The 23,696-nt window shown below is 33.9% G+C and overlaps 2 protein-coding genes across 12 annotated transcripts in view; one reads left to right on the plus strand and one right to left on the minus strand.

The window, feature by feature from the left end:
* The window catches only part of CFAP94 (cilia and flagella associated protein 94), a 54,809-nt gene extending 44,968 nt beyond the window's left edge, over positions 1–9,841 (plus strand). For 4 of the 6 annotated variants that reach the window (XM_016119225.2, XM_016119222.2, XM_016119223.2 and 1 more), the window contains 5 exons: positions 2,030–2,186; positions 5,575–5,789; positions 6,878–7,045; positions 8,526–8,639; positions 9,438–9,841. In XM_016119225.2, the coding sequence (XP_015974711.2) occupies positions 2,030–2,186; positions 5,575–5,789; positions 6,878–7,045; positions 8,526–8,639; positions 9,438–9,716 (933 nt within the window). In that variant the 3' untranslated portion in view covers positions 9,717–9,841. The remainder of the gene's footprint in view (positions 1–2,029; positions 2,187–5,574; positions 5,790–6,877; positions 7,046–8,525; positions 8,640–9,437) is intronic. The other 2 variants (XM_036236850.1, XM_016119221.2) reach the window with 1 other exon arrangement.
* Positions 9,842–9,922: 81 nt separating this feature from the next.
* IRAG2 (inositol 1,4,5-triphosphate receptor associated 2) overlaps positions 9,923–23,696 on the minus strand; it is a 77,438-nt gene continuing 63,664 nt past the window's right edge. For all 6 annotated transcript variants that reach the window (XM_016119217.2, XM_036236846.1, XM_016119218.2 and 3 more), the window contains 8 exons: positions 21,946–22,080; positions 16,194–16,341; positions 15,203–15,246; positions 13,571–13,633; positions 13,411–13,460; positions 13,035–13,136; positions 11,296–11,403; positions 9,923–10,426 (listed from right to left, as the gene is read on the minus strand). In XM_016119217.2, coding sequence (XP_015974703.2) covers positions 10,183–10,426; positions 11,296–11,403; positions 13,035–13,136; positions 13,411–13,460; positions 13,571–13,633; positions 15,203–15,246; positions 16,194–16,341; positions 21,946–22,080 — 894 coding nt within the window. In that variant the 3' untranslated portion in view covers positions 9,923–10,182. The remainder of the gene's footprint in view (positions 10,427–11,295; positions 11,404–13,034; positions 13,137–13,410; positions 13,461–13,570; positions 13,634–15,202; positions 15,247–16,193; positions 16,342–21,945; positions 22,081–23,696) is intronic.

Consider the following 23,696-nt stretch of genomic DNA (forward strand, 5'->3'; position numbering starts at 1 on the left):
GATTTATAAAATTTGAATCAACACTAAAGGAAAGTCATCTAAAACTAGAATTCATGCATGTTAATTGTAAACCTATAGCACTATGTTTAGATTTGGCCTTTAATGAGTCTATTTCAGAGACCGGAAATTTCTTCTGTAAAGGGCCAGATGGTAACTATTTTCTGCATTGTGGGCCATGCCAGCTGCCTTGCAACTCCTTAACCCCACCATTGTATCACTGAAACAGCCACATGCAAATGAATGGGCATGGCTGTTCCAGTTAAACTTTATTTACAGAAACTGGTGATGGGCCAGATTTTCCAGGGACTATAATTTGTGGACTCTGGTCTAGATTAGCAGTTTCCAAAGTGCAGTCCCTTGATCAGAAGCATCAGCATTATCTGCTGTCATCTGGGAATTTTCTAGAAATATAAATTTATGGGCTGCACCTCAAGTCTTATTGAATCAAATTCTGGAAGTGTGAGGCTCAGCTGTCTGTGTTTCAGCAAGATGCTAAAGTTTGAGAACAATTGATCTGGATCCTTGATATATAAAATCTGGTCCATGACTCAGCAGCGTCTGAGAATTTATTATAGATGAACAATTTGCAGCTTCACCTTAGATCTACTGAATCTACATTTTAACAAGACCTCAGGTGATTCGTATACACATTGAGTAGTGCAGTTCCCACCCACAATCCCACCCATTTAGGACGTTGGTACATTCTTGAATTAGAGCAATATATCTCAACATTTTCCCCCCATTATAATATCTCTGAGGTGCTTTTGTAAACATTTTTTTCTAACTTCCCCCCTCCATGAAATTTTAATACCACAGATATACTGTATATCTGTGTATGTGCTATATATATATATATATATATATATTTATGCTTTACACATAAAAGAATTTTTCATAATCCCCCAAACTAATTTTTACCTTATTTGGGGATGATATTGCCATTTCTTTGCCCTTCTCCCCACAAATGAAAATGCATTTATTATAGCAAACCTGGGGGAGATAATCTGGTCTATAGCCTCTTCAAAGAATCTATTTGAATCTACCTTCACTACATTGGGAATACTTGAAGGACAGTGTGGAGTCCAAGAAAGACATTCCTTTGGTGATGGCAGGCCTTCGAAACTCTCTCTTTACAGGTCTCAGCCTGAATTAGGGTTTTCAAGGATTCATCTAAAGGTCTGTTCTTGAATTTTGTCAGAACGTCCTAATACCACCACGCCATGCTCTCCATGAGCCCAAAGTGTCCTTCCTCCATCATACCTGTTTTTCTCTCCTGCATCAGAGAGGCCTTCTTCCTTTTTTTTCAAGTATCTTTTCCATAATTCCCCCTTCATCTAGAATTTTTCCCCATCCAGTTTTTTCCTCTATTTTGTAACACTTTTAACATTTTTAATCTTCTCCCTTCCCTAGAGCCTTCTTCTGTTACATTCAGATAATGGACAAATCTCCTTTATCCCAGAGAAACCTGCTGTGGGTTTGATTTACTTTTTTTTTTCTCCCAGCATTATTGAGATATAATTGACATATAACATTGTGTAAATTTAAGGTATATAATATGATTTTTACCTTCATCCATTCATTTCTACACTTCTCAAAAGGTTGCTTATACTTTTCTCTTATACTCCCTAACCAAAGTATAGGAGCATGGAATTTGGGGTCCTATAGCTGTTTTTGAGTTCTGATGCCTCCTTGAAGTCATTTTGTAATCTTTGACAAATTATTTGATTTATCTAAGTACCAGTTATCTTCTTAGTTAAATATATACCTTATATGCTTGCTTGGCAGAAATGATGAGTAAGCCGCAACATAGAATGTGGCCCATGGCAGGGTCCTGAAATTACATTTAATTTAGTGATTTTTTTCCCCAATCATGATGTTAATTTTGTTGACATTTTGTTAGCCTATAGTTATATAGGACCAAACTTCAGTGTTAATTAAAAATAACTGTGTAGTTTATCCAGCAATGTTTACATCTTTAACTATTACCAGTCAGCTTCTAACTTGGTGGTGTTTTGGTCACTTTTAATAGATACTCAAAGAAGGATTACAGAAATACATATATCCTCCAGGAACTACAGAAGACTTTGAAACAGAAAATGCTTTCCCACCAGTAGAGGTCATGCTTGAAGTTCATGAGAATGTGATCTTTTTTGAGAACCCTATGGTTGCAAGGTGGGATGCTGAAGGTACAGCAATGCCTTAACCAGCTTTGATAATGATGTAATGGAAAAGGTAGAATAGATATCTTTGAATCAAAACAGAAAATAAGTGTGGAAACTAAGTTTCTAATCTTACACATTTCTATGCCAATTCTAGGGTCTTTGTTTTATTTACTTTTGATGAAAATGAATAGGGATTGGAATTTTAAAATTTATTGAATTTTATAACTCCTAGTTCCAAAAGTGTTAATATTTGCCATAATCTAAATAATTACTTTATGGTTGTATACATTTTTTTTAAAAAAAGAAATGAACAGAAATATCTAGTTAGTATAGCAAATCAAAAACAAACAAATGAAAAGCCCACTGTGTCCTGAAATGACTAAGAAATTCAGATTGGGATTAAAATTTGATTATTATTTTTTAGTAGCTTTATTTAGACAATTCACATACTATAACATTCACCCTTTAAAGTGGTTTTTAGTATGTTCAGAATCGTGCATTGATCACTACCTAATACCAGAACCTATTCATTCCCCACACAAAAGAAACTCCCTATTAGCAGTCACTCCTCATTGTCTCCTCCCCCACCCCCAGCCTCTGACAACTACTAATCTCTTTCCTATTTTATAGATTTTCCTATTCTGGACATTTCATATAAATACAATCATATAATCATATGTGTGACATTTTATATCTGGCTTCTTTCACATAGCATACTATTTTCAAGGTTCACCCATGTCGTAGCATGGATCAGCACTTCATTCATTTTTATGGCTAATATTCCATTATATGAACATGCCACATTTGGTTTAACTATTCATCAGCTGACGGACATTTGGGTTATTTTACCTTTTGGCTATGATGAATAATGCTGCTATGAACATTCATGTACAGGTTTTTGGGGAGGCTTATGTTTTCAGTTCCCTTGGGTACACACTTAGGCATGGAATGGCTGGATTATGTGGTAACTTCGTTTATCCATTTGGATAACTGCTAGACTGTTTTCCACAGGGACCGCATCATTTTACATTTCTACCAGCAATGCACAAGGATTCCAATTTCTATAAATCTTTGCCCACATTTGTTACTGTCTTTTAAATGTTTATTTTGCAAGCACTGTTGAAAATTTTGATTCATGTTAATAATTTATAAATTGCAAAGCAAGTATTGGAGATGGGACATGAGTAAACGGGAAACCCAAAAGAGGAAAACCAGCTACTGTAAGCCTCTTTATTACTTTCGATTGTCAATCCATAGGAAACCATTGCTTATTCAAAATGTTAAATGTTTCAATAAATCAAAAATACTAAAAGAAATACAAATGAATGATTCACTAATCATGAACGAATACCTGTATTGCATTGGCTGGCTAAAATTTTGAAAGGTCTTGGTCTTGTAAATTAATGTACATAGTTTGGGATCCTAGATGAAAGCTGAATAGCTCTGTTTTTAATGTGAGTTATTTTACATCCATCTATTTGTGAAAGGACTTACATATTTGGTGATAGGTTGGGAACAGTTAAGATCACTAAAACACTGAGTTATTATTTAGTTACGGGAGCAGAAAATTTTATAAACTTTTTTATGATTGCTATAATACTGCACATCATTGCTTGTGTAAACATAGCTACAAGATATTGTCTATATTCTAGAAATAGTTTATTATAAACAGTATATTTCTATCGATACATACATTAAACTATAAAATATAATGAACAATTGGGTAATTTCTTTTCACACTGCTTTAGAGATTTCTCTTTTTCTCTCCTTTAATGGTAATGTTCCTAATATTTATCAAATTAAAAAATTATTCACACTAAATTAGAATTAGACAAGGTAAGTTATCCACACAATTTAGGGAAATATAATTTGTAAAATGTGACTCCAACCACAGTAATCAATCAGCTTACAACTCCAATATTTTTAAAACTATGGGGAAACTATTTGCCTGGAATTACTAGAAATTTGAAGAATCTTTTTAAAGGCAATACTTAACTTTTAGATATTAAAATAATTTTGTTAATGTAAAAACAAAGAATTATAAATAACTTAGTTTGTCAATATAATTGTATTTGTTATATCAAATTTAAGAGTTAAAAATAGTCAGCAGACCCCTGCATGTGAGGAGAAAGAAAGTGAGAGGGCATTCTAGGAAAAGGATTCATTCATTTGTTCCACAAGTATGCTAAACAATAGATAGATAAATGGGCTCTTTCCTCTGTGAGTTTTCAAAGTTACAAGAGAGGCAGATTTAGAAAAACATCATAGTACAGTGTGTAAGGTGCTATTATCGATAAAAGTTATATAGAGAAGAACTGGGTCAATCGGGAAGTTCACAGAGGCTTCTTATAGGATGAAATTTCGAACAGGCCTTCAGAGACAGATCATTCACATGGACATTTTTATGTGTGCATGTTTTCATTTCTCTTGGGTGAATACCTAGGAGCAGAATTGCTGTGTTGAATGGTAAATTTAACTTTTGAGAAACTACCAAACTTTTTCAAAGTTAGCAGTACCAGTTTACATGTCTGCCAGCAATATATGGTTTCCATTTCTCTACTTCCTCGCCAACATTTATTATCATCTATGTGTTTGATTATAGCTATATTAGTGGATGTAAAGTGTTTTGTGGTTTTAATTTGTTTCTGTAATGACCAATAATATTGAATCTTTTTTATGTATTTACTATTTATGTATTTATTATTTTATGTATTTACTATCCTGCCATATATTGTCTTTGGTGAAGTGTTTATTCACATCTTTTGCTTTTTAAATCTGGTTATGTTTTATTATTAAGTTCTAAGAGACACAGAGACCACCTATTATGTGATAGCATTTATATAAAAAGTCCAGAAAAGCAAATCTATAGAGATAGGAAGTATACTAATGGTTGCCTGGGGCTGGAGGTGGTAATGGGACATGAGGGAACTTATTAGGGGACTAAAAATGTTCTAAAACTGGATTGTGGTGATGGTTGCACAACTGGGTAAATTTACTTAATTTAATTGTATACTTAAGACAGGTGAATTTTGAAGTTGTTTTTAAAAAGATGGAGATGTTCTCTAAAAGATTAAGGAAAAATACTCTAGGAAGAAAGAACTGCATGTTCAGAGGGATAAGGTTGTTGGGGAAGGGGAAAAAAAGGTGTGACTGAAAACAGATGTGAGAAGTAGTGAGGGACAAGCCAGCAGTGCGAGTCAAAGCTTCATTTAAAAGTCTTACATAGTGTGCCAAGTAGTTTGGACTTGATCCTGTAGACAGGAAGAAACGCCCAGCAAAGTTGGCTTTTTGTTGAGATTCTGTTTTAAATGTAAAAGATCAATTCATATTATATTGCAGTCAGGGGTGGTTTCATTTATCTTATTTTTGTATAGAAAAAAATGAAACTAATGTCACTTTATTATCATTAAAGGTAGACACTGGAAAACTGATGGCATCAGCAATGTATCTTACAAATCAGGAGAAAGACTTATAACATTCAGTCTGGAAACTTTTGGCCCTCTTACCTTGATTCAAGATACGCATATTAACATGCCATACCAATCATGGGAACTAAGACCTCTTGATGTGAATAAAGTACTTTTGACTGTGATCACAGTGTTTACTGAGATTCAAATACAAATTAAGGTAAATCACTGTTATAGCAAGTCATATCCAAGAGGTAAAGCTCTTTGATGACTGAGAATATGTCAAAGGAATCAATTACTGATGATTTACAAATTGAAAAAGGTCTTTTATAAATATATTTAACATATACCTTGAGCTGTAATTTCTAAATTAAATATTAATTGGATAGGAAATAACATGTAAAAAGTGAGGCACAAATTCATACCCTAAAGTTACTAGGAGTAGAATTAATGAAGCTACAAGCCTGGTTGTAGTATGAGACTTTTTGACCCACTCTCTAGAGGCTTTCTGATCTTCATCACTCAGCCATTTGAAATCACCTCTGAGGTTCCTCTGAATGAGCCTCATATTGCTCATCAGTCAAAAATTACATCGCCTGAAATTTAGACAAAAAGTAGATTAGTGGTTGGTTGTCTGAGTCAGAGGGTGGGAACAGGGATTAACTGTGAATTGGCATGAAGGACCTTTTTGCGGTAGGGGAGATGAAACTGTTCTAAAACTGATTTATGGTGTTAGTTGCAAAACTCGGTTACGAAAAGTTATTGGATTATGTACTTGAAATGGGTGAAATTTTATGACACATAAAATATATGTAAAATTATTTTAAGAGACAGCCTGAAATTCCTTATGAATCTGATAGGAAGACTAGAACATCATCAAACTTTGCTAACTTTAAAACTGGATAACAGTTTTACATTATTATGTTAAATCTTGTATGTGTAAAAAATTCTGCTCCTTAAGTTTCAACGATTGCTATCAAATAGCTATTATGATTCAGTATGAACATATACAGTTAATCTTAGACCATAACTCACAAAATAGGAGGAGACCTGCAAGATCCTTTAATCCAATCCCTTTATTGTTGAGATAAAGCCTCAAAAGAGTTGATAAACTGCTTAAGGTAACACAGAGACTATGGCAGAGCATTTGGATTGGTCCTAAAACATATCTGTCCTGCATTCTTTTTAGTATAAAATGATATAGGATTTTAAAAAGTGGTATAAACCTAAAGGCTGGAACCAGAATGATAATGAAGTAATAATTTTTTAACTTACTCATATGAAGCTTCTTTTTCTTATTGAAACTAGGAAGACCTCTGCATGTTAGCTTCAATAAAACTAAATAACAAAAAGCACCCCTCTGTTTTGGAAGGAAAATGGATGAATCCTATTTCTTTCATTATTGCTTTGAAAGAAGCTGGACTGAATATCTTCCCTACTGGACACTCTCATTTTTATGTTGTTATAAACCATAAGGTAAGAATGAATCTTTCCAAATTTAATGTAATGGACATTCAGAATTCTAGCAGGTGCTAACTTTTATATAAACCTTAAGATACAGCATGGGTTTTCTATATTCACTTATACAAGATTATAGTTAAAAAGGAATAAATGGAAAGTCCAGAAATTCATGGTTCTCTCAAGTTTAATAACCTTCTCCAAGAAAGCAAGCCTGTAGTATGATCTTCATATTGACAAATGGAGCACATCCAGGGCTGGTTGGTTTAGTGCAAAAGCAATCTGAGCAATTTTGCTTTTTGTACATATTCTTTCTTCTTCCAGACTGGATATATATAAGATTGTTTAAAAGAGTAAATGACTCAGCAGTTTCCCAAACATAAGTCAGGTGAAATCATCACATACGAACAAGGACCACTGTATATATAAAACTCACTTCCTCCTATTTTTTGACAGAGCCTCCCTGCCAGCATAGTGCTTTGTGTTCCTCATAGGTCTTTAGTTAAGTGAGATGCTCGAGGGTGGGGGCTGTTTCTTAATCAGCTTTGATTCTTCTAGCACCTATTGTATTCCTAGAATATAGATGTATGGTATATATTTATGACACAAAGACAAAGTAGCTTCTAATCATGAAAGGTCTTTTGGGCAAAAGAGTTCTATACTCAAGAACAAGTTTATAATATACCATAAAATGACAATATAGGTAGACATATAACATCTGAGAATAATCATATTGATAACAGTGTATACATATATGTGTAGGAGAAAAAACCTTGGTTTTAGTGACTCAAATTGCTAGCTACTCTGCAAATGCTGACTGTAGTGTACTATTCATCTTTTCAGAATATTCAAGAATTTCTTTTTATGAACAACCTGTGTTCTATATGCTTAGGATATATTAGTGAATAAACAAAGGTCCCTGCCCTTGTGGAGCTTATATCTTAGTAGAGGGAGACAGAAATAAGCAATAAACATAAAAAATTATCTCCTATGTCAAAAGGTAGACAAAGTACTAAGGAAAAAATAAAAGGTAGAACAGAAATACTGGGGTTAGGGCAGCATACAATATCAATTAAGGTATTGGTCAAGGGGGGCTCAATGAGAAGGTAAGATTTGAGCAAAATGTGAAGTTGGGGAATTTAGCCAAGTGGGATATCTCAGGAAGCAGCTTCCAGGCTGAGTGGCCTGGTGTGTTTGAAGATTGAAAGAACAGCAAAGTGGCCAGGTACGTGGAGCTGGGAGAGCACAGGGAGAGAGGACAGTCATACAGATAATGGGGTGCATGTGAGGGAATGTCAGATCACACAGGCCTGGTAGATCACTGGGTTCTATTCTGAGAGAAAAGGAAAGCCATTGCTCTGTTTTGAAAAAGGAGTCATATAATCTTACATTTTAAATGCCTCTTTCTGTGTTGAGAATAGACTGTAGGAGGCTGAGGATGGAAACGAGACTTGTTAAGAGGCTCTGTCATCAATTCTGTTGGTTTTCATATTGACAGGTTCCTTTGGTAGAAATGAAAGCTTGTCGACAAATGGCCCTGCTAAGTTCCGCTTTTGCATTTGGTTGGAGCAGGTGGAATGCACATTGTGATTCTCAAAAAGTTGTCCTCAAGGTATAGTATGCAAAAACCTACAAAACTACTTTGCTCCAAAAGAAAAGGTAATCAAAAGCCAAATGATTATAGACCATGGTTTCTCCTCTTAAAAAGGTGAAAATTTTTAACATTTAAAATGGAGTTTAAAAACATTTTTTTTAAATTTTGTTTGAAGATATAAAACTAAACTATGTAAAGAGATTATTCCTTCATTGTCCATTATGGTACCAAATACTCTTGATATCAGGCTAGAGTCCTTATATCTCTTTACAGTGACTCAAGCCAAGAACAAATGGAAGCCTTTAACGAGAACATGTGATTCATAAACTCTGAGGTGAGGCTTCCAGTTTAACTTTCTGGCACATTTACTATTTGCCTGATAAAGAAGGCACCTTATCAATTCTAAAAGCTAACCGATGAATGTTTTAGCATCAATGAGCCGCCATATTTATTAATCTTGTTTATTGTGTTTCTGCCACTAGAATATAAGCTCCTTAAGAACAGGGTTTTATTGTTCCAGTCATTAGTTATTTACTAATGTTTGGTTGTTTTTGTTTTATTATATCCCCAGCACCTAGAACAGTATTGGGTACATTATAGCTACTCAATAAATATTTGTTGAATGAATTAATACATTTCGATAAGCTCCAAAAACACCAAAATATAAAGTTTCATGATTTAAAAAATGGGACATAAAGAAGACTTCTTCTAATATTGATAATTTGGGGGACTGAGTTGAGCCCTTCAAATACTCCTCTACTGCTGAAATATTTAATAAAAGAGGAACTATTAACAGATTTCTCTGATTTTCTTAAGGTGATGGAACACCTTGCTAAAGAAGAACCTATTCAGAATCCTGATTGGACCCTTTTAATGTTTAGTGGTGATAGAGCACAAAGGCTCAAGATTGATGAATACAGTGAAATGTTCTCTGAAGCCCTTAAAGAAGAAACTGAGTTTCATTCTACTTTATATCACATGGTTAAGGATTTTGCTTCTAAGGAAGCAATGGAGAAAATTAGGAGCGCCAAATGCCAGTTTATTAATTCTGTATGCCATATGCTACTCTCGATTAGATTACTGAGCTATTCTTAACTCCCACTGATAAATTTTGCTCAGTATGGAGAATCGAGCAATTTGAAGAAAAATCAGGTACTTATTCAATAAAATGTAACAAGTGAATATATTTCAAATAGGCTATTAAAATGATCTAATCAGCATTTTAAACTCAATTTTTTTTTAAATGTTAGGGTTTTCCCTATGAATACAGGCCTACTGAGATGTTTAATTTTCACTGTATAAAGATTTAATCATTCTTTATTTCAATATATTTTAACAAACAATATATAATATCACCTTTAAAAGATCATAGGTAGGCTTCTTCCCCATGGTATTTTAGTTAGGGAGATAATCACAAAAAGAGGGAATTTAAAATATCTTACAGTCATTCTGAGAACCTCTGGTTCCAGGCTATAATTTTTCTAGCTAAAAGTTACTAATTTACACAGTTTGGATACTGAGACTTTAAAAATCAAGATACACACGTCGGGATGTGCTGCAGTCATACTGGCGGTGGCCCATTATGTTCGAGTCTGGTATATGGCCATAAGATATGTTCTAGAGACATCCAGGAGTCTCCATCCTGTGTGGGAGCGGCATCCACAGACTTTTGGAAAAATCGGCCTGTGAGGAAGCTCATCAAAGCTGCAAACAGTACAATTAATGCAACAGAAAACCAGAGTGCCTTATTAGCCTTTCTGACGGAAGTCTTGAGATTTGTTGCCCAGGAAGCTACTGTGTCACAACTATAAGGAAAACACAAATTCAGAATTTGGTAATCACAGTAATCTGTTATTAGAAACACTCCTTTTGCCAATGATACCAATCAAGTCATCGATCTGACGTATGTACCACCAATACTGCTTTGTAATAAACTAAACAGTGTGATCTATTGTCTTGGTGCTGGCCACAGTCTACTCCTCCCTCTTATAATTTTTAGAATTAAAGAAATGTTATGGTGAGAATCTGAAAATTATGTGATTTAGAATAACTCCTAACAAGTACATGTGAGTACTTATCTCATTCTTTCAATCAGGTAAGGCAACATGTTCCTATGGTGGAAACAAAAATATTTATTGGGTAGAAGAAGAAATATGTGTATGTACATATATATGTACATATAAACATGTCACTTATTTCTCACCATACCCTAGACTTTTGCTGTACTGAAATTTAAACTCTTTTAAAATAAACACACACACACAAAATATTATAGTATCATTTAAGTCTTTGAAAATAGTAAACTCTGGGCTAGGCACTATTTACACAAGCTAATTAATTTAATTGTGACATCAAAACAATGACACAGGCACTATTATCATGCCTATTTTATAGATGAAGAAATTTGTGCCCAGGTCACACAGCTAGTTAGAAAGCTGCAAGCTGAGCCCAGGCCGTCCAGCTTCAGGGCCGGGTTCCTGACACCGAATTCTGCCCGCTGTAACTGGGTTCAGGGATAACCCCTGTAGACCATATGCCGTTTGTTATTCATCTTAAATTGAACAACTTGACAGGTCTTTCAGTAAAATGATTTAAGTAAGAGTAATACCATTAACCCTGTCTTACTTTCCCCCATTCCCCCAAAATGGTATAATTTAGCAAGTGGACAACTTACACAGAAGAGACATCCCATTTTGATGGATTATTTCTCTTTTCAGAAAGACTTGGCTTTCTTGTCCTTTCTACGATTTCTTCTCCAGGTGGTTCTGAGTCATCTTTAGTTCTGTAAAAGTGTTTTTTTTAAATACTCAAAACTAAAGATAATGTGCTATAATTATAAAATATTTCTAAATTTTACTGTTAAAAAAGATGCTTACAAATATCTGTTTTGCTTTAGAAAGCTTTGATAAATATCTAATTCTAAAAGTCAAATCACCAAATTTATATATTTAACCATTTTATTATTTTTCTACCTCGTGTTTAATAACATATTAGCAGATAATTTTATTCTTTAGGTTTTTTGATCAATACTAAATTGGAGTAACATCGATATTATTTCTCTAAAAATCTTAATTTTAAAACTGTTTATGAAAATGGTCTTAGTTTAAAGCCAGTTAAAATAAACTAGTATTCAGTGATCTGGCAAATAGCAACTGCGTTGACTATATTTTAAATAAAATATTATCTATAGAGGGATTTCCTTACCTGAACAAAACTAGTTTCATCATTATGTTCACTGATAGGTTTCTACCGGGATTTGAATTTTGATATCTCAAGCTCATAATGCCCTCAAAAAAGGAACTATGTCTCAAAGGGAGTTTTTTGTTTGTTTGTTTTTTTTTTTTTCCAAGCATGTACAGGGAATGTATGTGGTAGATTTTAGTTTAGTTTTTTAAAAGAAAGAAGACCTCAAAGCCAGAATTAGCTTCATTCTTGTAAGATTCTCAAAGTTTCGGTCTTTTGTTTACACCGATTTCTCAGTAAAAATCATATCATACTAACAAAAAAGCAAATAATATATTATAATCTTTGAAAGAAAACTTGATTTTTTCCCCTACTCCAGAGGTGAAAATATTATGTTAACTCTGAATTTTCATCACATGTAACAGGCTCCCAGGATTAAATAAGCACACATGCACGCACGCACACACACACACACCACAAAAAACTTTAAAGGTAAGTACTATGGTCTTTCTTACTTATCTTTATATCCCTTAGAATTGAGTGTAGTGTCTATCACATAGTAGGCACTTAGTGAACATGCATAACATGAACATAAAATCAATTCATTAAGATCACTATAGATAAGAAAACTGAGACCAAGTAAGGTTAAGCAATTTGTCCGATGGCACCCAAGGATTTAGAGGCAGCATTTCTTCATGTCCCTCCTTCTTAGACTCTCTTTTGATACAGAAGTGTATTTAATTTAACTTACTAGATAAAAAGATAGAAATGTAGAGTTTTATGTTTCCTTTCCATTTCTTTAAAGGGAAGATCTATCTAATGCACATAGATTACTTATATGCCTATACATTTTATATATACATCTATTATATATCTAATTCATGTATTGTTTTAAATTCTAAGTAGATGGACATTTTACTTCTATAGCTCTTTACTGACCCTTCCCCCATGAGGCCAGGCACCTACCTATACAGGAAAACATTACCTGATCAAATCTGACAAATTCCAGGATCTTTTCTAACTTAAGACCTCAAACCCTGCAGTTCTGAGTGCTATAAAAGTTAATATATTCACAAATAACATTTACATGTGCTTAACAGTTTATAAGTCTTCAACAATTAGTTATCTTTTTGATGATATAGCACTGCTCTTATCCCCACAGCATGAAAGTGACCCCCACTGTTTATTCCCCAGCTCACATCAGGTTAATAAACACCAAGCTTCACCTACTTTAGTTCACATTTTTCTTCTTCAGCATCTGCCCAGGAATAGGTGCTGATAAATCGATGTAAGGAGGGACGGTGTTCACTCTGCTTTGAGCCCAAAATACGCCTAAAGATGATAATGACCACTTGTCAAATCAAATATATCCACAGTTGTTTTCAATTTATTTCCCACTACCTAAATCAATACAAAAATTATGTTCTAATTTTTTCCTTGGCACTTTCACATAACATTTATTTCATAAGGAAACAATTTCATGATCACATGCCAACTTTTATAATTATTCTGCTTACACTATTGTGTTTTAAACCTATTTTAAACATTTTAATTTAGCCTGGTTATGAGTAAAGTTCCCAAAAAACAACCATAAAATTATACTTACCAACTGCTTGACCTCCTACTGAATCGGTCATTATTATCTATCCCAGCCACCTTTAGAGTTCAAATGGTAAAGAAATGATAAATATGAATTTAGTGAAGTTTATAATTTTGTCAGATGAAAATACATTTGCTTTTGAAAGAGCATTTAGAAATTTGCATACCATTCCTGTATTTCCAATATTTCTGGGTAAAGAGGCAATGGTCACTCTTCGAAGAGAAGATGGCTGTTCAAAGGGTGAAAATGTAAATTTAGAAAATTCTTAATATTTTATCCTTGTATGCAACATCTATAAATATCCTTGTACATTCATATCCATACACTTGGTTACTGCTGAGTTAGACATTTTTAAAGGATTTTGTTATGGTCAAATTGCTTTCCAGAAATATTCTATCAATTGATAGTCCGCCTTCCCCAACTCAAAGTTAATATGATTTTTGCCAGTCAAATAAGGAGTATAAACTTCCTTGTTTAGGTTTGCATTTATTTGGCTATAATAACATTGAACACATTTTCTATGTTGAATAACCATGTATATATATCTGCTCTGAGAAGCACCTGTTTGATCTTTGCCCACATTAATTTTGTGCATGATTTTTCAGGTAGAAAAACTTTTTCACTGTTAATACAGCAAAATCCATTAATCTCTTTCTTTCTTTTGCTACCATTTCTTTTGCTTAGAAATATTTTCCCCTAGTCATGAGGAGAAATATGCAGCCTTATTTATAGCCTTTTTTTTTTCACAGCTTCTTCCATTTAATACATTTAAGGATAGGCATATTATTTTAATGAATGGATGTGTTTATAGATCAGCCTTGAGATATGCACAGAAAAAATGATATAGTATTATATAGTTCTTAAAGTTTAAATAAGTATAACTTCAGAAAATAAAAACATTTTAAATGTAGGAAATACAATTTTATGTGAATCCTGTTCTTAAATGACCATCCCTAATTTAATTTCATAGATTAGTTGAGCATCAGGAAGATCAAGTTGTGGTACAATACACCTGGCTTCTAACACTACGTGACATAACTAATCATTAACTTCTGTGCTTCTCCCTGTCCTCATCTGTGAAAAAGAGATTTGGATGAAATGATTTCAAAGTCACTTGCTCAAAAATTCTATTACAAAATTCTGTGAAATTCCGATTTTCAAATTGGCAGAAACTGCTGGTTTTAATATCAAATTCTCCCTTTCTTATTTAATAACAAACTCCTTGATTATTCGTTAGGCATACAGCCTCCAGAATAAAAACTGTATTTCCAGTTTTATGTGCAACTAAGAGTGAAAATGGAAATATTATCTGGGACTTCTAGAAGTTATCTTTACAAGGAGAGGGAATACATGTCTTTGATTTTTCCTTTTTCTTGGAATGTGACTTGATGCTATGACCAGGACTTGGTGCTGAAACCAAAGAGGACACCTTAGGCCATAAAGGAGAAGAAAAGCGCTGAGGGTGATGAAGCCCTGAGAGGGGGAGACTGGGCCCCGGGAATTTCGGGAATTTCGTGAAGCTTGTCTACCATCCTTGGACTGCCTATTTCCAACTTTCGTTTTACATGAGAAAAACTATTGTTATACTGGCTTTCCTCTGGATGCCAGGTGAACAATCGATATGCTAATATAGCAGGAAATATGAAAGCAGACATTTAACAAAGATACACACATGTGAATTAAAACTGTTTTGCGATTTACATTTAAAGCTATGTTGCTTCAAATATTTTAAAACCATCTCACTTGTAACTTATGATATATGTGTTTTAAGTGAATCAGTAAGTGAATTAGGAATTACCTTGGAGTTTAGAGAAGATGAGCGTTTTTTAATTTGGCAGTCATCTGAAAGGAGAAGCACATTTGCACATTTTAGAAACTACTTTTCTAATTTCTGTTAACGTAATGGCCTTAATTCTTTACAAGGAAAAGCAGAGGTCAGAAAATATTTAAGACCATGGAAACTATTAAAGATAAATATCAGGTTGCCATTTATTTGGTGATTTATTACAATTACCACCTTAACCAATGGAATACAGTCCTCTATGGCACTGCAGATGTCCAGAATGCTGACCTCCCACACAGTAGGCACTACCTGAATGTCTGCTGAATAAAGTAATCCGAAATTACAGATAGAACGTTATCAAATATGGTTACATTTCTATAAGAGGAACAAATGATTTAGAATTTTCAACAAAGCGTATCCTGCTTATTACAACATTTATATAAACTTTTTCCCTTTTAAAATTGCTTTTATTATGGATATAACATAACACTCTGGAGGAAAATACATCGGGTAATGTATATAAACTTTATATTAAGATATTTTCCATGGCCTTATAATGCACCTTATTTTTCAAGGTGCGGGTCAGCTTGCTGTACCAGGGTTATTCCTTTTATAAGGATACAGAACCACTGTTGATGGGAGTGGCTCATTTAAGTTGCTGTGCCTCGCTTTGTGTGTGGAGAAAGAGCCAACTCTTAAGATATCCCATGTAGGAGGTCACCAAGGTCAACTTAATAGGTTGGATTAAAGATTTCTCTGATCTCAGCAATTTAAATTGATTTAATGAATTTTTGATGTCGTTATCAAAGAATCTTCCTTGTCTCCCAGCCTGTTATCTAACTGACATCTTCCTTTGGGGTCTCTGACAGGAATGAGTTCCTCTTTCCATACAATCTTAACCTAACAGTTCTATACTAGAAACATGATAAGAATTAGTGAGAGAGAGAATGAAGGAAGCGAATGTTAGAAAAATATAACTGGTACGGTGATCTTAAACTTTTATTACCTTCATCTTCCAGAGGGTTAAAAGACCTTTCATTTTGCAAAAGAACCTGTTTCAGTTCTTCTAATTCAGCATGCTCTTTTGCATACATTCTCTTCAGGTTTTCCACATGCTGAATCATCACTTCAACTGCTTTACTAACTCGGCTTTCCTAGTAGACAAAATAAAATTTACACTGAAAATACTGTTTTTGATATGCAGTTAAAAGATGGTGATTAGAAACATACATTTATCTTCACTCCATCCCTAAGTCCCACTAAAATGACAGTAAAAGTATTTTTTTAAAGAAGGCATGAGTCCACAAGGGCAAATAGAACAGAAGATATAACAACAAGAAAAATTTAAAGCCTGCTAGTAGAAGGACTAGTGATAAATGACTAAGACCAGAAAAAGCTAAATCCCTCAAAATGCAGTAAGAAAAATTTGGTTTCCACCACAGAAAGTCCCAAAGGCTCAAGAATTAGTGATGCCTCTAAAATTAAGCTTGAAAGATGGATATGTGAACAGAAGAAGTTTGAAAATCTGTGTAAAAAAAAAAAAGGACAAACAAAACAAACTCATAGATACAGAGAATAAGCTGACGGTTGCCAGGTGGGAGAGGGGTTAGGGGGCTGGGTGAAAAAGGGGAAGGGATTAAGAAATACAAGTTGGTAGCTATAAAATAGCCACAGGAATGTAAAGTGCAGCACAGGGAACGTAGTCGATAATAATGTAATGACTACGATGTCAGGTGGGCACTAGACTTACTGGGGTGGGGGAACACTTCATAAGTTATATAAATGTCTAACCACTCTGCTGTACACCTGAAACTAATAAAATATTGAATGTCAACTGTAATTGGAAAAAAATTTAAGTGATTAGAAACACAGACCGCCTCCCTTTCTTGGGCTAACTGAGCAACTTTCCCTCCATGCTTTGATGAAAGATACAAAAGGCTGACTAGGGAGAGTTAAACAGAGGGTCTGTAGGTAGGGCGGTAACAGTTGTTGGTGGATCATACTGAAAAGAATAGATTTAAGCAAAAGTCTGTATATATATCAAATCTTTAGATACCTAGCCTTATTATTCCTTCCTGCTCCCAAACATTGGTAGCCAGGTTTATACCCTAAAGGCGGGCAGCTGTAAGATTTTCCTCTGAGGAAGCTAACATCTCAAAATAAAAGTCTTTAAACTACTGATACTAAGAGTACTCCAATGACACATTCTACTTTGTGTGAAACTCAGAGTTAATAAATAAGAACCTTCCCTACCCATATACAAAGAGCTCCTTATCATCTGTATAGTACCTCCTGAGATGCTGGAGGAAAGCCTCTAGCATAAAAGGAGAAAACAAAAAGAAAAAGCAAGCTAGAGGAAACCAGAAAAACTGAAACTTCAAAGAAAGTATCAATATCTTCAGAGAGTAAAGAATTAGTATTGCATCTGTGAAATGAGAACAAGGTATTATTGAAAAACAATATTCTGATAATAAAAAGTGGTCTGAAAATTAAAACTATGACAAAAATACATAACAATAGAAGAGTTTCAAGTTAAGATTAAGACACTCTGAAACTAGAGCAAAAAGACCAATAGGTAGAAAAGCAACGAGAAAGGATCAGTTTGAGATCCAACGTTTGAAGCATTCAAGAAAAAATAGAAAATGTAGAAAAATTCCACAACATGTAGAAAATGAAATAATTCAAGGAAATTTCCAGAACTCAAGAATATAACTTGCCAGCTAGAAAATGTCCACTCAGGGCCTAAAACAGTAGATAAAAATAAACCCATACCAGAGAGGACAGGAGGAAAAAAAATATCCTAAAAACTCTGGAAAGTAAAAAGAGGTTATAAACAAAGTCTCAAGAGTCCAGATGACATCAAGCTCTGATAGCAACACCAAAGGCTAAAAAGAAAATAAAGCAATGCAAGAAAAATTCTAAAGGAAATGATCTCTCACCTAGACTTTCTCACCCAGCTAGACTAAGAATAGATGTGTGACTATATATCACATTTTCAGTTATATAACATCTCAAAAGTTTACTTCCTAGTCATTCTTTTTCTCAAGAAGTTACTGGGTGAGATGTTTCACCAAATGAAAAAAAAAAAATCAACAAAGAAGGAGGTATAGGATTTGGGAAATAGTATTCGACTCAATCAAGAAATGAAAGGAAAAGTTCATTTAAGCGTTCCAAAGACTGTTGCGGTGAGCCTAAAAACAATTAGTTCAGATTTGAACAGGTCAGAAATTTCTGGAAGCAACATCTCAGAAAAGAAAAAATTGACAGAATACCTAATGAGTTTAAATCTATTGCAAGTTCTAGACTCTCCAGGAGAGGTTAGGAATAAATTAGTTAAATGGAAAACTAAGCAGATAACAATCATAGCAAAGAAAAATGATTGACTTTGGGAAGAACATGATTTTGTTCAAAGAAGGGAAAGTCATTATAATAGATTTTCTGCTATGAATAGAATTCACACGGTCATAATGTTTATACATAATGTTGATCTAACTAACATTATTCATTGCACTAACTTACTCTTTAATTAAAAAAAATATTATGAAAATTTAGAGGCAAAAAGTAGACATGTATCCATCAATCAGCTTCAAGAACCATGAACATTCTGCCATATGAATTTCATCTCCTCCTCAGCTTTGAATACTATTTCGTTTAAAACAAGTGTTAGACGTCATGTTGTTTCACTCTTAGATACTTCAGTAAGTATCTAAAAAACATAGTGTATTTCCTTACGTAATCGCATCTAATAAAATTAACAGAAGCAACTTAATGTCATCCAGTCCATATTTAAATCTTCCCAATTGTCTCAAAAACATCTTTTTACAGTTTTGCATCCATTGGAACCACTAAGTACACCGATTCTATTTTTTCTTTTTTAAAATATTAATGAGTAATTCACAATTTAAAATTACCTGTTTTAAAGCGAGCAATTCAGTGGCACTTAGTACATTCACAATGTTGTGCAATCTTCACTTTTATCTAGTCCCAAAACATTTTCACTACCCCAAATAAAATACCATACACATTAAGCAGTTAGTCCCTATTAACCAGTCACTCTAGCCCCTGGCAAGCACTAATCTGTTACCTTTCTCGGAAGATACTATATATATATAAAAAGAATCATACAATATGTGTCCCTTGTATCTAGCCTCTACATTTAGCATAATGCTTTCCAGGTTCATCTACATTGTAGCATTTATCAGCACTTCATTCCTTTTAGTGGCTAAATAATATACTATGTTAATAATATAATAATAATATTGCAATTTCACAAGCTCCTCAATGACAGTTATTTTCTTTCTTTCTTCCTTCTCCTTTTTTAATTATAATTATCCTAGTGGTATTAAGTAGTATCTCACTACGATTTTGGTTTGCATTTCCCTGATTCCCTAATCTTTTTATGTGGTTATCGGCTATTTAGAGATCTTTGGAGAAATATCTCTTCAAGTCATTTGCCCATTTTTAAATTAGGTGGTTTTTCCTTCTATTTAAGTGTTCAGCGTTCTTTAGTCTGTGTATTAGACCCTTAGTAGGTATTCAATTTGCAAATATTTTCTCCCGTTCAGTGGGTTATCTTTTCATTTTCTTGATAATGTCTTTTGATACATAAAGGTTTTTACTTTTGAGGAAATCCAATTTATACATTTTTTGTTGCTTTTCCTTTTGCTTCTGATGTCATATACTCACTCATTTCACAAATATTAAGTAGCCACTATGTATCAGGCACATTTCAGGCACAGAGATACAAGCAGTGAGCCATACAGACAAATATGTCTGCTTTTGTGGAGCTTATCTTCTAGTGGGAGGAAGCAGACAATAAACAAGATGTCAATAAAATATGTATTACATTACGAGGTGATGAGTGCTATGAAAAACAAAAGATAGGAAAAGAGGGCATGAGAAGCTCTGGGGTGGGAGGGATTGAAATTTTACATAGGATGTCAGGGTAGGTCATTCTGTAGAGGTGAGATTTGAACGAGAATTGAAGGACATGAGAGCTAAGACATGCAGATACCTGGAAAAATAGTATTTTAGGCAGCAGGAACCGCTAGAATTAAGGGCCAGAGATGGCAGTATGATTAGTGGAACATATTGAAAGGAGACTAGTGTTGTTGGAACACAATAATTCAGGAAGATAGTCAAAGGAGATAAACTCCAAGAGGTAAAAAAGCAGGGGAATCAAGAAAATGTATTATTTAAGCCATCTTAAGGACTTTGGTTTTTATTCTGAAAAAAGTGAGGAGCCACTGGAGGACTTTGAACCAAAGATTATTCTGGCTGCTTTATTGAGAATAGACTATGTTGGGAGAAGGATGGGGTGTGGATGGAAAGAGGGAGACCTAATTTAGGAAGATATTGTATTAATGTGGGAAAAATAGAACAGTGGCTTAAATCAAGGTAGTAGCAATGGAAAGAAAAATAAGTAGTTAGTTAAATTCTGCATATATTCTGATGATAGAGTGAACAGGAATTTCTGTCAGATTGGATGTGGAGTCAGAGAAAAGTGGTGAGAATCACTCCTGAGGGTTTTCAGACTGAGAAGTTGGAAAGACAGATTTAGTTGCCCTTGACTGAGGTAAGGAGATTATGCATGAACAGGTCTTGGAGGGACCATGAACAGTTTATTTTTGAATATGTTAAGTTTGAGTTGTTTATCAAACATCCAGGTAGAAATGCTGCATTAGCAATTGCATATTTTAGTCTAGAAATCACAGTAGTGGTTTAGGGTAAGCATGTGAATTTGGGAATCATCAGCTGATGACAGAGATAGCAGGGGGATTGAGTGAAGATGGAGATCAGATGTACAAGGGTGAAACCCTGGGGCCCATCATGACAAAGAGCCTGGTGAAAAGGCTCCTGTAAAAGAGCCTGAAAGGGAGTGACCTGTGAAGCAGAGAGAAAAAACCGGGGAATGTGGTACCTGGAAGCCAAGGGGCAGTATAAGCATGTTATTTAGAGGTATGGATACAAACACAAAACAAGCCAAAAGAGTTGACAGTTATTGCTCTTTAACATGAAACATGGGATAATACGCCTTATAGAACTACTCAACTTTTTAAACTATGTACATAAGTAACTTTAATAAAAATTTTTTAAAAAAAGAATATTATTCTCTAGTGAGGGGATAAAAAGGAAATATGATACTAAAAATGTGTAAAAATGATCAAACTAAAAGTACCACCACGATTAAATTTCTCCATCTTAGGAAAACATATTTAACAAGTTCGTTTAGATAGAGATTCAAAAAATTAAAATTTCCCCACATTTTCCCACAAAGAAATTTTGAAATTCTACTTTTCTATGAATAAGTATTCAAAACTTCATGTACAAGGATAGATATTGTAGCATTGTTTATAATAGCAAAAAAATCAAAAACATTCTGAAATAATCAAATAGAGGGGATTGTTAATTGATGATGTATTCAGTCAATAGAATATCATAAAATAATGATGTGTGTATAAATTTGAATCACATAGAAAAAACTATGCTATATGTTGAATGAAAAAGCAGATTATAACAGTATAAAGGGAGTGTGTAGAAGAGTATATCACAAAATTTTTATAATAGTCACTAGCTAATGCTATGAGAGATATTTTTACATTATTTGCATATTTTCCATTTTTTTTTATTAAACAGACATGCCTTGTACAATAAAGAAGTATTTTTAAAAAGTTCTTCCTAAAAATGTAATCCATAATTTCAAGGAAAATGATCTTTTTAGTAATTTCATTGTAGCTAGAGAAATGGAGAAAGATTACCTGATTAATGGCTCCCAACATCTCGGCCCTACTGGCTACTCGTGCTGTGCACTGGCTAAGGAATGTTATACTCTTCTCCAGCTTCTTAATGATTTCCTGGGCCTGGTTGTCATCTTCACAAAGAGGTGTTAAAGACTGCACAAAAAGCAATATATTAAGAAGTATCCAACCCAAAGTTTCCACTCCTTCATATGTATTTATATTTTTCTTTTACAATAGGATGTAATTAATTGGTAAAGAAATTATGCTTTTAATGAGTTGAATGTCTTATATGAGAACAGTTTGAACTTTTAAGAAAAAGAGTGAAAATATACTGAAATTAGATATGACTTTGACTGCTGTTGCTCTTCTGTTGATGACAAAGTGTGATTGGGCTGATTAGGTGAGTATGCCTTCATTGCTTTATAAATATTTCTCTCAAACTTGAGCCCTTCATCCAAAATGATGCCCTTACTGCTGGAGGAGCATCTTTCTTACAAGGGTGGAGACAGAATTAAGAAAACAGTAGATTTGAAAGCAAACAAGCCATTGCTCATTAGCTGCATGATCATGAGCAAATTTTTAAGAATCGACCAAATCTAAAGCACCATAAATTCTGTATATCATTAAGAAATGAAAAGTTCTGCAATAAAACTATAAGGCACCATTGACTGTAAATTGCTTCCTACATCCAGAAATGTTATAATATCAACCCTTCTGATTTTCTATTTTTCTTCATCTGTCAGAGGGAGACAATTACATTTCCTTTCCACAAATACTGTGACATGAGTGGTAACAGATGCCAGTTGCTTGTCACACAGTAAGTGCTCGGCTCCTGAAGCCAAGCGATACATATCAGACAAATATATATGAGCTGCTAATCAACTAGGATGGCCATTGTCAGACAGTTTCCTATGGTAGTTTAAATAATCACCTTCAGTTTGGAAAGGAAAAGCAGATATGAGTTGTTAGCCAAACAGAATATGGTTGAACAAAACTGAATTGTGAAGAAACAGAAAATTTGAATAGATCAAAAACTAGTAAGGAGATTGAAGCACTTATCAAAAATCTCCCAACAAAGTAAGTCCAGTATCAGGCGTCACTGGAGAATTCTACCAAATATCTAAAGAAGAATTAACGCCAATCTCCCTGAAATGCTTTCAAAAAACTGAAAAGTAGGGAATACTTCCAAGGTAATTCTCTGAGCCCAGCCTTAAACTGATACCAAAGCCAGGCACTACAAGAAAATTATAGACCAATAACCCTTGTAAATATTGATGTAAAATTCCTCAATAAAAATACTAGTAAACTAAATTTAACAGCACATTAAACGGATTATACAGCATGACCAAGTGATATTTATTCCTGGAATGCAAGGATGGTTCCACATATGAAAATTAATCAATTCAAAAGACCACACTAACAGATTAAAGGATAAAAAATGCATTATCATCTAAATTAATGCAGAAAAGTATTTGACAAGGTTCAACACCATTTCATGATAAAAAAAAATTCGAAAAACTAGAAATAGAAGTAAACTACCTCAACATAACAAGAGCCAGAAATGAAAACCCCACAGTTAATATTGTATTTAATAGTGAAAGACAGAAAGTTTTTCCTATAAGATCAGAAATAAGACAAGGATGCCCACTCTCGTTACTTTTACACAACTTAGTACTGGCAGTCCTAGTCAGAGCAATTAGGCAAGTAAAAGAAATAAAAATCTACATTGGAAATGAAGAAGTAAAATTATCTTTGTTCACAAATAACAT

Source organism: Rousettus aegyptiacus, unplaced genomic scaffold (assembly GCF_014176215.1).
Source record: "Rousettus aegyptiacus isolate mRouAeg1 unplaced genomic scaffold, mRouAeg1.p scaffold_m13_p_2, whole genome shotgun sequence".
In the NCBI taxonomy this organism is placed as follows: Eukaryota; Metazoa; Chordata; class Mammalia; order Chiroptera; family Pteropodidae; genus Rousettus; species Rousettus aegyptiacus.